Source organism: Neofelis nebulosa, chromosome 16 (assembly GCF_028018385.1).
Source record: "Neofelis nebulosa isolate mNeoNeb1 chromosome 16, mNeoNeb1.pri, whole genome shotgun sequence".
Taxonomy (NCBI): Eukaryota; Metazoa; Chordata; class Mammalia; order Carnivora; family Felidae; genus Neofelis; species Neofelis nebulosa.
This window is the reverse complement of record NC_080797.1, coordinates 55,076,869-55,093,692: the sequence shown is the minus strand read 5'-3', so window position 1 is coordinate 55,093,692 and position 16,824 is coordinate 55,076,869. Positions and strand designations below refer to the sequence as shown.

General features: G+C 39.5%; 1 protein-coding gene across 21 annotated transcripts in view; it reads left to right on the top strand.

Moving 5' to 3' along the window:
• The window catches only part of ACACA (acetyl-CoA carboxylase alpha), a 280,594-nt gene that overhangs the window by 198,931 nt on the left and 64,839 nt on the right, over window positions 1-16,824 (top strand). For 20 of the 21 annotated variants that reach the window (XM_058703419.1, XM_058703413.1, XM_058703420.1 and 17 more), the window contains 4 exons: window positions 1,117-1,386; window positions 5,798-5,895; window positions 9,917-10,037; window positions 10,637-10,747. In XM_058703419.1, coding sequence (XP_058559402.1) covers window positions 1,117-1,386; window positions 5,798-5,895; window positions 9,917-10,037; window positions 10,637-10,747 — 600 coding nt within the window. Of the gene's footprint in view, window positions 1-1,116; window positions 1,387-5,797; window positions 5,896-9,916; window positions 10,038-10,636; window positions 10,748-12,495; window positions 14,224-16,824 lie in introns of those variants that run through there. The other variant, XM_058703429.1, reaches the window with a different exon arrangement.

Below are 16,824 nucleotides of genomic sequence, written 5' to 3'. Positions count from 1 at the left end.
ATTTACATCTGTTAATGGCCCTTCTTGATGGCCGGCTCCCCAATGAGGTGATATGCAGCAGCCTGGGGATGAGGGACCAAGGCTGCAGATGTGGCTGGGCTCCATTAGGCAGGACCAGGAATGCTCATCTGGTAGGCTTTGTGTTTGGGAGCAAGTTGGGGGGGTGAGAGTGCAGTGGGGGGCAGGAGGGAGACAGAAAGAAATAGGGGGAAAAAAGGAATGGAAAACATTACTTATCCGGGTATAGGGAAACAGACAGGCAGGCATGAAAAACTGCAGCTGTAACTGGGGTATGAGTGAATAGAAAAGAAATGGAACTAGTGAATAAACAAGTAGAAGGATTGACTAGATTTCATATAGAAGGGGATTAAAAGAAGAGAGGGCTGTGAGGGTTTGGGAAGAGACGTGTCACCCTTGCCTTTGAAGTCAATATCATTTATTTGTGTGGCTGGTCAGATGCTACTGAACAGAGAGTAGAGATTTACATATATCATTCCTTGCATGCTTTGGTTTTGTGGTGCTGGGAGAAAGTGGCAAGAGATGCTCAGAGCGAGGATGCAATGTTGAGCTATAGTGAATTCTTGCAGAGGATACCTGAAGCTAGCCAGTAAAGAATGTTGCTGTTATTCCTATCAAATGCTGTAGAACAGTCAAAGGACCCAGGATCACAGAAGTTGTATAGTCCATGAAAGATGATTCTCCTCTCCTCTCATGTGTAAGAAGTTTCTCAGAAAGAATCTCACTGAAGATGGAACTAGTGTCTTAGTAGATAGGGTAGCAAGCTAGGGAGTTTTGGATGTAATTCCCTGCAGCATGGCATTCTCCCACACATATCTTGAGTGCATTTAGACTTTGGTTTTTCCATCTTTTTAAAGCAGGTCCAAAGAAGGAATTGAAACAACTGTAAAATACATAGTAAGCCAGCTGTTCTCACCATAACCTAGAGAGGTATGCTAGAATGTTTGTTATAGTTTCCCACAGGAAACTTGGCTCCTTAGCAGGGCATATTTTTACATGGAGGCTGTGTCTAAGTATAGTCTGATACCTTCATGGAGCCTGAAAAAAAATTCTACAGGTAAGAGGCTTCTATTTATTTGTTTGTCTGTGCCTTTGCAGATTGGCATGGTAGCTTGGAAAATGACCCTTAAAAGTCCTGAATATCCAGAAGGCCGAGATATCATTGTTATTGGCAATGACATCACATACCTAATTGGGTCCTTTGGGCCCCAGGAGGATTTGCTGTTTCTCAGAGCTTCTGAGCTTGCCAGGGCAGAGGGTATCCCACGCATCTTTGTAGCAGCCAACAGCGGAGCACGAATTGGACTGGCAGAGGAAATTCGTCATATGTTTCACGTGGCCTGGGTAGATCCTGAGGATCCTTACAAGGTACAGACTAAGAAAAGATAAAACTTCAAGACAGTATATCGTGTTGTGTGTGTGTGTGTGTGTGTTGTGTGTCTACACGTGTAAAGAGGTGGGGGAAAGGGAGAGGTTTAAGTTCAAAAGTCCGCACGCACAGTGAGCTATAACCATGTTGGAGACAAATTGTGTCTCAATATATTCACCAGGTTTTTTCTCCAGCTTTGAAACAGATTGCTGTTTCTTGAGTTGAACACCAGAAGAAATAAATATGCATTCATCATGGGACATGTTAAGCCAGAAATGCCTATCTCTAAACTATTCCACTGTGGCTTCCATGACTTAATGGTCATTTACTAAAGCGCTTATATCCTCAGCTTCTTCTCTACTTGAAATCTGCCTGTCCTCTAAAGACTCTGCTTGCCCTAGCTGTCTTACAGAGTGATTGATCTCTGTCTTTCTCTTGTACCACTGAACCTAGAGGGGGAAGAGTGTCTTCTTTGTGCCTCATTGCTACTTTCAGACCCTTTTCCCTTCTTTCTCTCTGAAAACCCCCATATATATATATATTTTTTAGTGTTTATTTATTTTGACAGAGAGCAAGAGAGCGGAAGAGAATCCCAAGTAGGCTGCACACTATCAGCCTACTGTGCTCACAAACCATGAGGTCATGACCCAAACCGAAATCAAGAGTCAGATACTTAACCAGCTGAGCCACCCAGGCTCCCCTGAAACCCCCATCTTTGAATTTCGTGTCATCAGACTGTGCCAAACCACCACTTATTATAGTGGTCCCCAACTCTGGTCACTCCTCATTCTTTGCATCTTTTAGTTGCTGGCACATTGTCATTCTCCAATACAACTAGCCCTGTTATAATTCTTAGTGACTACTGTATCCATATAGATGATCCATTCCATAATCCAGCATCTTAGATCCTTGACTTCCTATCTTTTACTCCAGCTCAGCCTCTTCTTCACCATAATCTTAATTTCAACCATCCCTTTCTTTGCCACCCCTTCATCCTATCTTTCCCACTCATTTTCTGTAGTATACCAAGTCCAGCAATCCTTTGAACCCTCCAGAATCTGCAGCTGTTGATCCTACAACCTTTCTTCTGTCCTTCACTCCCTCTTTACATCCTTATTTCATTCCTGTCTGCTTGCATTCCAAGTTCAATGATAGGTTAATCATATTATAATGACCACATTTTCTTTTTTTTTTTTTCAACTTTTTTTTTTTTTTTTTTTTAATTTATTTTTGGGACAGAGAGAGACAGAGCATGAACGGGGGAGGGGCAGAGAGAGAGGGAGACACAGAATCGGAAGCAGGCTCCAGGCTCTGGGCCATCAGCCCAGAGCCTGACGCGGGGCTCGAAATCACGGACCGCGAGATCGTGACCTGGCTGAAGTCGGACGCTTAACCGACTGCGCCACCCAGGCGCCCCTAATGACCACATTTTCTACACCCTCAACTTTTTTCCCTCTTTCCTCATCCTCGTTCTGCTTACTTTATCTCTTTACAAAAACCTTGTGTAAATCCAGTACTCTCCATGTACTCACATACATGAACCTGCATAGCCGAACACTGATGGAGAAAAATACCCACTGCTGTTGACTGGTCTTACTTTCAATTCAAGTTTATGAACTTGAACAATGGACAGTTTCACATCTTCCCCTCTCTCCTTAAAACTCCAAAACCCTCTTGCTCCATCCTCCTTCTTAGCTAACGACCTTGCTCCCCAGTTCACTGAGCAAATGGAAGCAATGAGAAGAGAGCATCCACAAGCTCTCATGTATCTGCATCTGTGCCTTTATTCTCTGCCATCTCCCTGTACTCTGGATGGACAGTCCCTGCCTCTGTCCAAAGCCAGTCACTCCTCTTGGACATTTACCCTTTCCATCTTAAATCATCACTTTTTCCCTGTACCAAATCTACCCCTTTAGCTTACAAATACTTAGCCCCCAATCACTACCTTTATTAACAGCAAAGCTTCTTAAGAGCATTGTCTCTTCTTGCCATCTCCAGACACTCTCCCCTCACCTCAGGTAGGCTTGCACCCTCACCGGCGCACTGTACTGCTTTTGTCAGGGTCACCATGGATTCCGTATGGTTAAATTCTGTCATGAATCTTAGTCTTCGTTTGAGTTGCTCGATGCCATAGCAGCATTTGACACAGTTGGTCACTCCTTCATCCTCGAAATACTTTGTCCTCTTGGCTTCTAGGGCACAGAGTCTCCTTTTTAGCTTCCTGACTGCTCCTTCTCAGTTTTCTTTGCTAAGACATCTTGTCAATGTAATAGTGTTTCAGAGGATAATGGAAATACTCTAATATTTTGATTGTGGTGGTGATTACACAAGTGTATACATTTGTCAAAACTCACCAAACTGCAGTACATAAAATCAAGGAATGTTATTGCACGTAAATTATACTTAAATAAAATTCCTATTAAAAGTGTATGGAAATTATTGATGACTACTCACAGGTACAGTGTTTCTTTTTGGGGTGATGGAAATGGCCTGGAATCAGAGAGTGGTAATGGTTGCACAACATCAGGATATACTAAAAACCCTTTAAAATGGCCAGTTTTGGGGTGTCTGGCTGGCTCAGTTGATGAAGCACTCAACTCTTGATCTCAGGGTTGTGAGTTCAAGCCCCATGTTTGGTTGTAGAGATTACTTAAAAAAAAAAAAAAAAAGGCCAGTATTGTGTGAATTTTAACCCAAGACCCTATATAGATTGGTCTTCCAATACCACCCTGCCCTCATTTCTTTCAGACAGTCTCACTCCACACTGGCTTCAACGACCTCCTTAAATATTTCTGAGGCACACTCATGTCCCTGCACTTCTGCACCTGCAGTTCCTTCTGCTTCGAATACTTCCTCTCCCAGCGCCCCCATATCCTCATGTCTCATTTCCTCCACTCTTCAGTGAAGCCACTTTCAAGGAAGACTTCCCTGGGCTTTTCTTTCTACAAGTTCACCTCTCACAACGCTCTGTCTCCCTCTCAACTCTGTTTTTTTTACTTAAACAGTATTCTCATTAACATTATATGTTTATTTATTTCTGTCTCTCTCGCTAGAGTATAAGTTCCATAAGGCCAGGAAATTTTGTCTGTTTTGTTCATTCCTGTTTTTCCTTTGCCTAGAACAGTACCTTTCACATAAGAGGCACTCAATAAATACATGCTGACTGACATACTAAGGACCCTCCACACTACAAGGTTCTTGTCATAAGTCATACAAATTCAGTGACAGATTCATGTCTTCCAGGTTGTGCTCACTGTGGGACAAATTCATTGAGTTACGTGGTGGCATAATTTCTCACAGTATTTAAAACATCTTCCTCTGTTTACCTTTTTTTTTTTTTTTTTTTTTGCCTGAATGACTAATTCCTTTAAGTTAAACACATGTATCCTGTAACTCTATTTTGTGAGCATGTGTATGTATTTGTAAAAATAATTACAAAAAGCTACTATAAATTTTTTAATGTAAATGGGAATTATAAGTTGTTTATTTAAAAATGCAAAAGGCAGGGACACCTGAGTGGCTCAGTCAGTTAAGTATATGGCTTTGGCTCAGGTCATGATCTCATGGTTCTTGAGTTTGAGTCCTGCCTTGGGCTCTGTGCCAACAGCTCAGAGCCTGGAGCCTGCCTCAAATTCTGTGTGTGTCTCTCTCTCTCAAAAATAAACAAGCATTAAAAATTTTCTTAATAAAAAATAATAAAAATGCAAAAGGCATGAATTCAGTATTCATTGATGATTATCACTGTATATGATGATTATCACCGTATAGAATTCTGGTTTTAATATTGCCTTCCCATTTTTGTGATCCTCTCAATTATCTCTTACCATTTACTTTCTTTTTTTTTAAATCTGTTTATTTATTTTTTGAGAGAGCATGCACACATGCACATGAGTCGGGGAGGGATAGAGAGGGAGAGACAGAGAATCCCAAGCAAGCTCTGCACTGTCAGCACAGAGCCCAACGTAGGGCTTGATCCCATGAACTGTGAGATCATAACCTTAGCTGAAATCAAGAGCTGGACACTCAACTGACTGAACCACCCAGAAAACCCCATTGGATTTGAAAAAGTAAATAATACTAATCCACACATTTCTTTAATTTTGTGTTGATATCATTAATAGAGGTGGCACAAAAGATCAGAAATTACCCTTTAAAAACCTGATGAAAATGAAATGGTTGGAATATATTCGCAGTTGTAGCTACAAGGTAGCTTAATTCAAAGACAGTCAGTGACTAGAGAAATAGGCACTTCCATCTTTCAAAGGAGAACTGTCTATGCTAGTATTCTGTTAGAGTGATGTGACAATTTAAAGCTAGCTTTGGAACAAGCTGTGTTATGCATGCTTTGCTATGTCCTCTGGTTATGTGATGATGGCAAATAATGAGTTAAAAACTATTTGTACTTCACAGGGATACAAATACTTATATCTGACCCCTCAGGATTATAAGAGGGTCAGTGCTCTCAACTCTGTCCACTGTGAACATGTAGAAGATGAAGGAGAATCCAGGTAGGTGTATATGTATCAGAATTATTTAGCCATGGATTAAAGAAAGGTGAATATGATCATTTCTTCCTCACTGTCCTGCTGATCATGACCTTGAAAGAGCAATGAAGATTGCTTATTATATAATCTGGAGGTCCGAGGTTTGTATCATAGCTCTACCACTAATTAACTGAAAGACCTTATCTTACTGATTAAGGTTTTTAAATTATGTTTATAATATTTATTCATTTTAGAAAAGTTGGAATATCTAAACAATTATGAAGAAATAAAAATTAGCTACAAACCTACTGAGAAAGAACGTTATTAATGTATACTATAGTCTTGCTGTCTTTTCTGTATATATATGACTTTGTTCTACATAATCAGAATCACGATAGAAAAACTCTTGTTATTTGCACTTTTCACTAAAAACTATTTTGGGGAAATTTTGTATATTCTTCAAATATTATTTGAGAATATGTTTAAGGGCTTGATAATATTTTATGATAAAATTTTATTTATTTAATAATAAAATAAATTTTATCTTTTTTGAACATTCAGACTATTCCAACTTTTTACTACTATATTCCTCGGCTGAGTGTTCTTTTAAATAAACTTTTAGGAATATCTATCATTATTCCCTTTGACCTATGTAAAAAGTAGAATTACTGGTCAAAAAATATGTCCATTTTAAAGATATTTTTGATAATTTCAGATTGCCCTCCCAAGATCTGTACTCCACCAGCAGTATATGACAGTGCATTCTTCCCCTTTAATTTTTCTCCACTCTTGCCAATATTGATTATTGTCAATTAATAAAATAGGATAAAAATAGCAATTATTTTAACTGGTATTTTTGAATACTAGTGAGGTTTACCATTTTTACAGTCTGTCTGCAAGTACTTTCAGAATGTTAATCAACTATTACAATACCAATTATTGAGTAATTCATACTTTCCTCACTTTTATAATAATCTTAATTCAGTTACTAGGCTTTGTATCAGTTTTTTGTGCTGTCTATTCTTGGGGTAATGCCACATTATTTTAACTGTTGTAATGGGGCAGATTTCCTCGCATTCTTAATTTTTCCCCATTTTATTGACTCTTTTTGTCTTTTTGTATTAGTTTCATTGTTTTTAATTACCAAAAACTTTCCATAATGATTTTGATTCAAGTTACATTAAGTTTATTAATTAATTTAGGAAATCTGACATCTTCATAATTATTAACTCTTCCCAAGAAAAAACATGGCACGTTTTTCCTTTTTTCAACTGTATTTTTAAAAATTTTGTGGTTTTCTTCATACAGGTTCCCACTCTGTCTTGGTTCATAACACCCTTGCTGTCTCAATAATTTTTTCACAGCAACTTTCAGCTAAAAGATATACCTAATATTTCTGTTTATTAAGTAGCCAGACCCAGAGAACTTCATAAGTATTGATACTCTAATAAATTGTTATTTGAAAATATAATACACATAAATTGAAAGTTTTTTCACTTTTAAGTAATTACAGTTACTTACTAATGGGATATTTGCATCTATATGAACTCTCAAAACTTGGATTTAGCTCGGATGTAGCCACCATTGTTTCTTGTTCTGCATTGATTTTTGTGTAGGACTTGGTTTTTTTGTTTTTGTTTTTATTTTTCCAGAGAAACTGTGAAAACCCAGCATTGCAAAGATAAAACATTGTCAAAAGGAATGTAGCATTATGTAATGTTTAAAAATGAACCGCGTAATGCTGGTAGTTAACATGGGATCCAACAGATATTATATATCATAGTGTTTCTCTAAAATATTTAAAATATCCTGCAGTGCCCCTGGCAGTTGACTGTGTCACCTGAGGTACTGTGGTGCACAGTGTAGGTACAAAATGGAGTTTGCCATTTTTAAAATGTTTATGCCTAAATATTTTGCATTTTTAAAATTTATTTTTTTATTTTTAATTTTTTTATTTTAGAGAGAGAGAGTGGGAGCAGGGGAGAGGAACAGAGGAAGAGAGAGAAAGAATCTTAAGCAGCTCCAGGTTCAGCATGGAGCCTAATGTGGGGCTCAGTCCCACAACCCTGGGATCATGACCTGAGCCAAAATTAAGAGTCAGACGTCTCTTCAACCAACTGAGCCACTCAGGCACCCCTATTTTGTATCTTTTCTTGCTATTCTGATTGGGATTCTCCCTCCCCATTATATTTTTTAACTCTTTATTACTGATATTTTAGAAAGCTATTGATTTTACATATTTTTTTGTTAAAGCAAGTCATTTTTCTTCTCTAAGTTTTAGTTTCCCCATCTGTAAGATGAAGATCAAGTAAATTAATATTTGTAAAGTTGTTGGCACAGCACTGAGTACATAGTAAGCAGTGAAAAATCCTGGCTGCTATTATATGCAATAATGGAGAGGATATTACCTATCACACTGGATTGTTGTGAGGATCAAAAATTTTATATATATATATATATAAAATACTATCTATCTGTATATCTATATATACCCTATACAAAGTGTATGCACTATATATGTATTACACTATACAAAGATTTTTATTACAAATAACATTAAAATTTGGTAGTACTTTAAGGAATGATAGTCTCAATAGTAGAAGACTCAGATCATAGAGCAGAAAATGGGAAATTTGTATTCTTTTTCATGTAATACAAAGGGAGAAGATGCCACTTAACAAGTCATGAATACCTGTGAAGCAATATGTAATCCTTAGGAGGGAAAAGATCTGCTTTGCAGGGACGGCTGACTATGCCCATGAGTGTTTGTGACTATATAGCATGTGAGCCTTCTGGAAAGGACACATTAACCCTCCCTCCAATTATTGTGGCTCATTAACCCCTTAAGGGAGATTAGCTTTACCTGTAACATAACTCTAGAATTTAGAGCCTAGATACAGAGCAAAAGGAAGAATGGAGAATTCCTGGGAGAGGCTAAAAATAGAAAGGCCAGGGAATCTGAGAAGCAGAAATGCAAAGCCAGAGGCCAACAGCATGGGCAAAGCAAAAGAATTGGTGGAAGGTTAGAAGTAAGGAAAGAAGGGAACAGAGAAATATGGGGGCAAAAAAGTAGTTTAAGAGCCACTATGGGATATTTATTATTTCAATTTATAAAACTATGCCTGGTGCCAAGCTTTCTGGGTACACACGGAACTGTAAATAATATATGCCCATCTCTGCTTCCAACTTTATATTTTTCCTCTCTTTTATTAGTTCCATTCCCCATCTCCCACTTCCCATTATCAGCTATCACTCCTAATCCCCTGCCGAGAAGACAGACGAGTGGCTCCCACTGGATCCACAAGATGGTTTCTGGACAACTTGGCCAGCATTTCACTTCCATGCACATTCTACTTGCCCCTCTATTCAAAAGACTAGAGGCAGGATCCCTCTGTGTATGCACTTGATATTCACAAAGAGCAGGAATGGGAGTGCACTGTTTTGATCTTGCCCTTCATCCCTGTCTTGGAAAGAGAAAGGATTTTTTGACTTGAGAAATTGGCCTGAGCATTCTCACTATGCCTCTGGACTTTTTTATTCCTTTGTAACATGTATCAAAAATTATTGATTTAATGGCTGTTGCTGATTATAGAGAGATATACAGTCGCCCTGCTTTTAAGAAACTTGTTCTAGAAAGTAAGAGAGGGCATCTAAAATCAGAGCGCCATCTATGTGTCAAGCCCTCTTTGTTCCTTTAATTTAACTTTCATGTCAACCCTTAGAGGTAGACACCATTATCTCCATCTTATAGAAGTTACTATTATCTCCAGAGTTACATGGCTATATGTGTCAGAGCAGGGTTTTAAACCTGTCTACTTAATTCCAGATTTTTCTCTTTCCACTATACCATATTGCTTCCAGAAGAAAATAGGCACCAAGCTAAGAAGGAAAGATACATGAATGAAAAGTATAAGAAGAGTATAGAGCCCTGGCATTAAATAAGCTTTCAGTATGCTTTTAGCAGCCTTTTAATAGTGATTATTCTTTTAGTGGATTGTTGTTCTTGTGTTTAACCTTTATAATTTGGCATGGCTATATCCAATAGGTACAAGATAACTGATATTATTGGGAAGGAAGAGGGACTTGGAGCAGAGAACCTTCGAGGCTCTGGAATGATTGCTGGAGAATCCTCATTGGCCTATAATGAGATTATCACCATCAGCTTGGTAAATCTTATCAGAATGTGAAATTTTTGAAGAACTGACTGTGTGGCTAGGAGTTTTTTTGGTCCGATCTCTGCCATTCAGTCCCAAATGAGAACATTTCTTAAAAATTATCTACAATATGATTTTAATTGTGCATGATAATGTAAATAATTGAATTTCCTAGAAAAACCTAGCACTTCATTTTAGCCTTTAGTTTAACTTCTTATTTCTCTAAATATTCTACGAGAATTTTAATAGCTTGAATTTCTTCTCTTAACTACTTTTCTTGTTCTTACCTCTAGTATAGATGCCAAGCATCTATGAAATGGGAAGAAGTATAAGAGAAATAAACAGCCTATGAACCTTTGTGTCTAATCCCCTTTGGTCCAATTCAGTGAATTCTGTACCTTCTTTTCTTTGACCAGGAAATTGTGGGGCTTTTTTAACATTGTTATTAATCAAGCAAACTTTCTAAAAAGCAATTTTTTTTTCTATTAATGTAGATTTTATACATTTGTGCCTTAGTTCTTTCAGCTTGGGAGGGGACATAAATCTGTGACATGTAGAATTTATTCTCTCTCTCTCTCTCTCTCTCTCTCTTTAATTTATTCTTTTTTAAGGTTACATGCCGGGCTATTGGGATTGGAGCTTACCTTGTCCGGCTGGGACAGAGAACCATCCAGGTTGAAAATTCTCACTTAATTCTGACCGGAGCTGGAGCTCTCAACAAAGTAAGTTTCTAGAGTCTGAGAGAAGTGTGTGAAGCTGTATAAAGATGATTGTGAATTCTTAATTCAAGATTCTGATTGAGGAGAAGCCTTTCAGTCCATGCCTCCCTGAATCTGTTCCCCTCTATCTCCATCTTTCCTGCCCATTGCCTTGCTTACCTAATCATTCATTCATTCATTGTATTCAACAAGTATTTTGAGTACCTACTCTGTGCCAGGCACTGTTCCAAGTCCTGTGGATATGTTCATGAACAATCCACGTAGAATTCTTGCTCTGAAGGGCTTACGTTCTAGTGTTTCTAGGAAGAGAATTAATTGAATGCTTTTTTTCTACCCTCCTTTCCTTTCTTTTATCTATGAGTAAGTGAAGAGATCTATTCCCAGATGTGGAGCTGTCTCTGAAACATCTTCTGAACATGTTGACAATATCATTTTAATGTTCTGAGAAATTTGTGGATGTAGAGGAAGTAATTGGTAAATATTGAATGGAAAGATGGGTAGATGGATGCATGGATGGATTTCTGGGAAAGGGTATGACAGAGATTTATCATCCCTTCAAAAGAAATTCTTGTGCCTTTTCAATTCAAGCTCACGGGCTTTTCCAAAGGAAAAAAAAAATGGTTGGTGAGGTCACCGCTTGTAAGAGTGAAAACTATCTAAGTATACCTGAATATACAAAAGACAGTGTAGTTCTGACTTCTCTGCAGACATAGGAAAATTATTTTCTCTCCAGAGCCAGGAATGTGTAATAGTCTAGGACTGGTTGGCTGACCTTGTGCAACTCATGTAACCTCTCAGCTCCTCAGCTTTCTTTGTCTGTCAAAGGGGGATAATAACTTACACGCTTAAATGATACAGTGGAGATCAAATGAGAAATCATAAGCAAAAGTACCTAGCACTTGGCACAAAGTGTTGGTCCTCATTACAATTTCAGTTCCCTTTTCTTCTCTCTTATACGATTTGATGATTTATCTTGTGGAGTTATATGCACGCTGAATTGTATCAACTACTGGGTTTACTGGACTTGTGCAAACTTTATCAAGCCTTGACTTTGCAGTGGAAGGATAGGAAGTAAGTGTCCTGTTACCTCATTTTTTAAAAGTGGATATATCCATTGGTCCAGTTAGCTTTTGGAGATGTCAGAAATGAGGAGAATCGTCTGATGCAGTTTGCTCTCTGCATTCCTTAAGAGGTCTGTATCCTTCTCTGGGCTTGCTTTTCCCTCCAAGGAAAGGCAGAGCTGTGCTAACAATGGCAAACTTGCATACCCCACTCCCCTTTAGGAGAGTAGCTTAAAAATAGACATTGTGAACTGCCACTACTGAAGGAGATTATTGCAGTGGGAGAAACTGCTGAGAGTCTTAATTTTTTTTTTAAGTTGCTCTTTTGGATACCTTCTTAGGATGAGATATTGATGAATGTCGCAAAGAATTGTAGGTATGATTATCTGTAAAGATGGAATTTAAAAAAGACACGAGTATTCCCATACCTGGACAGAGAGCTAATTTCTGAAGAGTATTTCATTACATTTTCTTATTTTCTCCCTATGAACATGTTATACACAAAGAATAATACACAAAGCAAAAGTATTGTTACTACTGCTGGGGGGTTTTGTTTGTTTGGTTTTTGTTTTTTGCCTAAAAACTTGCCAGTTGAATTTCATTTGTGTCATAAAGGAAGCATTAGGGAATTTTTCTTAAAATCTAGTTGAATTGTTCTGATGAGATTTATTATGTTCCCCTTCTTCCTAGCCTGCAGGGCTGCTTGTTAAAGGAGAAGTGTGGTTGCAGGGGAAAGGACAAGGAAAGCTGCAGCTGTAACTTACCAAACAATGCTCATTTCCAGAAGGACATGATCATTTGTAGCTAAAGGGAGTGATCAAGTTATAAAGGTTACCTAATCCTGCTCTGCCTGCTTCACTGTCTTCATGTCAGTGCCTCTTAAGTACACAGACATGTTGTTGGAAGACACCCGATTTCATGCAAATTCATTCAGAACGTCCTGTCTGCCCCTTTGCCTATCCAGTATGAAAAAGAAAACTATACGGAAGCTGCAAGCATAGATTGCTCCCTCTGACTCACTCCTTTTGCATGTTTCGTCTTTGTGTGTACTAGTATCTTTCAACATCTCTGTGTGCCTTTCTGTGGGAATGTCTCTTATGGGTGTGTGCAGGTTACTTTGAGTGCGTGTCTCTTCCTGCGTGAGTGCTGGTCTCTCGTCTCTTTGTGTCTGTATCTTGCTTCCAGATCCCTCTCTTTCTCTCCGTGTGCCTCCCTGAGTATCCATATGTGAGAAAGTCTTTGTGTGTGTCTGAAAACACTGTAGAACCTCCTTAAGCCTTGACTATTTTGCTCGAGTATGTGTGTACCTGTGCAAAGTGGAAATGTAGGTGGTATATGCAAGCTTTTAGACTGTAAACATTTGACCCCCGCCTTTTTGAGTCTTCATCCTTTATGTTAAACATTGGGGTGAAGAATAGGGAAGGAGGGGTGTGCAGAGGTTGTAGGAAAAAAGAAATCTGTGTGTGCAAGTGCCGATCCCGTTGACCCCTTTGAAAATTGAAATAATGATAATGCGCGTCTCCTGACTGCATCAAAGTATCAGCACATCAAAAGCCAGGAGGCATGAAATGCAAATGATAAAGTGAAAGCAGATGGATTGTGCATGATCGCCTGATGCCCAATGAATTTTAAAAGGTGCTGGTTTGCAAGGGGGGGTAGGGTGGGGGTGGGGGTTGGGGGTGGGGGGACTGAAATAAACACGTTATCCCTGCATTTTTTTTTTGTTCTTGACGCTCACTCCTGACAATATTTTTTCACACTTGAGTGAACACCCACTCCATCTCTCTCTCCCTTTCTCCCTCTCTCTTTCTCTCTCTTTCTCTCTCCTCTCCAATTCCCCCCCGTCCCCCCCAACCTCTTACACGTCTCAGGTCATGTCGCTGCAGCTCCGGTGGAAATAATAAGATATAAACCACGAGGTTGTTATTTGCATAGAAATAGCATGGAGCCCCAGGCAGCAAGGGAGAAGGACACAGGGATCATTTGTCTAAAATTTTAATGAAAACTTTTGCTGAGGCAGAGATTTTTTTGAAACTTTCTTTCTCCCTGCTTTTCTCCTCCCCTCCCCACCCCCAACCCCCCCATCACTGATTTGACTTAAAATGGTTCAATTTGAAGAGAAAGGGTTGACACACCACATATCATACTTCTGTAATACAGCAACATGTAAATTGTTTGTTCCTTTAATAGATATGAAGCTGGAGAGACACACATTCCCAACTTAATACATTGCATGTATGTGTCAAGCTTTTATGGCTACACTCCATCTCAGTGCACACGTGATGTTGCCTGTCGTTAGCCGACCTGTTTTTAATTAGTTCAGACCTTCCTACCTTTTTGCTTCCAAAGACTCTTACTTTGTAAAGGATTTCTTTTTGTAGCCAACAGTAGTAACCTGCAAATAAAATATAAATGCTCTGGCAGTTTCCTGTTTTTTACTTTCAGTGGTTTTACTGTACATTTACACATTTTATTCACAGGCACTGTCCTTTGCCACTGTGTCTTTTGTTCCAAGTGCTTCCTGCATTCATATTTTTATCCCTTTCCCCCTGTTATCTCAGTATTTGTATATTCTCTTTCCTTGTCTATCTTGTTCTCTGTTGCCTGCAGTTATTTGTAAAACATTCAAAATATTACCAAGTTGAGGAGGGGTGTAGTATCTGGGTTTTCATAAGTGCCGCAGAAGATTTGCTATTTGAACAAAAGGCATTGGGCTGGTGATTAGAAGCAGTCTGGATGACTCTATTTGAAACTTAAAATCAACATCAGTCCAGCCCCTTGCTACCTTCTGGGGTGGGCTAGTGGTGTCAAGGCTGTTTTACAGATCGGAAGACTACAACAGTAAGAGGTAAAGTGACTTGGTTCCATTGGCAAAGACTAAATCTGCATCAGAACATGAACTTCCACGTCCTCAAGTTTTATTCAAGATGGGCTCAGTCCTAGGGTGCGTGGGTGGCTCAGCTGGTTAAGTGTCTGACTCCTGATTTCAGCTCAGGTCATGATCTCACAGTTCATGAGTTCGAGCCCCACACCGGGCACTGCGCTGACAGTGCAGAGCCTGCTTGGGATTCTCTCTCTCCTCTCTCTCTCTCTCTCTCTCTCTCTCTCTCTCTCTCTCTACCTCTACCTCACTTGCTCTCTCTCTCTCTCTCTCAAAAATAAATAGAGGCGCCTGGGTGGCTCAGTCAGTTGGGTGTATGACTTCGGCTCAGGTCATGATCTCACGCTCGGTTCGTGGGTTCAAGCCCCGCGTTGGACTCTATGCTGAGAGCTCAGAGCCTGGAGGCTGCTTTGGGTTCTGTGTCTCCCTCGTTTTCTGCCCCTCACCCACTCGCACTCTGTCTCTCTCTCTCTCTCAAAAATAAATAAACATTAAAAAAAAATTTTTTTAATAAAAAAACTTAAAAAAAAAAAAAAAAGATGAGCTCAGTCCCCTCCACTTAGTATCCACAAGGCCTGGTCATTTCCCTTTTTGTCCAAATGTCATGGGCATGATGACATAAATAATAGAAGCTTGTAAGGGTCTGCTATTTCATGCCCCCCCCAAGGTAGAAGACCATAGGTTCTTAGCTCTACAAACTGTAGGCTGTAGGTGGCAGATTTCTCAGAATGCCTCATTGAGTGGTAAGGCAGACCTGATGGATGTGATACTAACCTGCTGGAAGAGTGTCACGCTAGCCTGCCAAAGGCAGCAACCAGTGTGCTTGGGGAACTGGTAAGATAGATCCTTAAGGGGCTGAGACAGTTTGTACAGTCATAAACTTCTGAGTCAAGGTGCCATTGGATATTTCCAGTAACTTTCAGATTTACTTCCCCTATTCCACCATTCCTGTTTCTACGTAATGTCTCTAATACATTAGGTGGTGGATAGGCTGGAAGGACCTAGCGTTGTAAGGTAACACTGATGTAGACCAGAGCCAGCTAGTCCTCACTCCATCCCCCAGACTTGAGGTATACACAGAGAAATCAGGATTTTCAATTTATAGCCTGTCCTAATTGTCTGTGGAGGTAAGGCATGTACCAATGACTGTGAGAAATGGGATTATAGATTCGTTCAGGAGTTGATATGTGACATTTTAAAGCTTCTGCGTGGGGTGCCCAGGTGGCTCAGTCAGTTAAGTGTTCAACTTCAGCTCAAGTCATGATCTTGCAGTTCGAGATCTTGAGTTCAAGCCCTGCATTGGGCTCTGCGCTGACAGCTCAGAGCCTGGAGCCTGTTTTCGATTCTGTGTCTCCCTGTCTCTTTGCCCCTCTCCTGTTCATGCTCTGGTCTCTCAAAAATAAGTAAACATTAAAAAAATAAATAAAAGATAAAACTTGTGCTTTAGGGAGGGGGGGATGCCATAATCTCATCTCCCTTACCAAGATCAGGCCCCTGTTTCCACTGAATCTGCCAGGAAAAAAGAAATTATATGATGGTGTGGCTGGGGCTATATATGTTAGGTCTGTAGGGCCCTAATTCTAATCTTGTTTTTGAGACTTGATGCAAGTCCTCTGGATCTCAGTTTGCAAACACATATTTTTATGTATTTGTGCAATATGAAATGTGAAGTCGTTGCTCACTCTGTTATGTGCAACATCAGAGCTCCTCCCACAAGCTTGTAGAACTGGGGACCTGCACTGTACATTCTCCATATGCACCCATGACTTTGTGACATGCAACATGAAAGAGTTACAGAGACTCAAGAAGGGAAGAAGAGAGGGGCACCTGTCTGGCTCAGTCGGTGGAGCAGGTGACTCTTGGTCTTGGGGTCATGAGTTTGAGCCTCACATTGAGTGTAGAGATTACTTAAAAAAATAGTAAATGAATATTTTTTTGAAAAAAGGAGAGATTACTTAGCTCTTGCTGTGAGGCAGCATTGTAACTTCACATAATTTAAAGAGCATGGACACTAAAGCCCAATTGCCTGGGTTTAATTCCTGGTTCTGCCACCTACTAGCTTGTGTGACCTTGGGCAATTTTCTTAGCTTTTCTGGGTCACAGTTGTATTAACTGTAAAATGAGGATAATAATAGTAC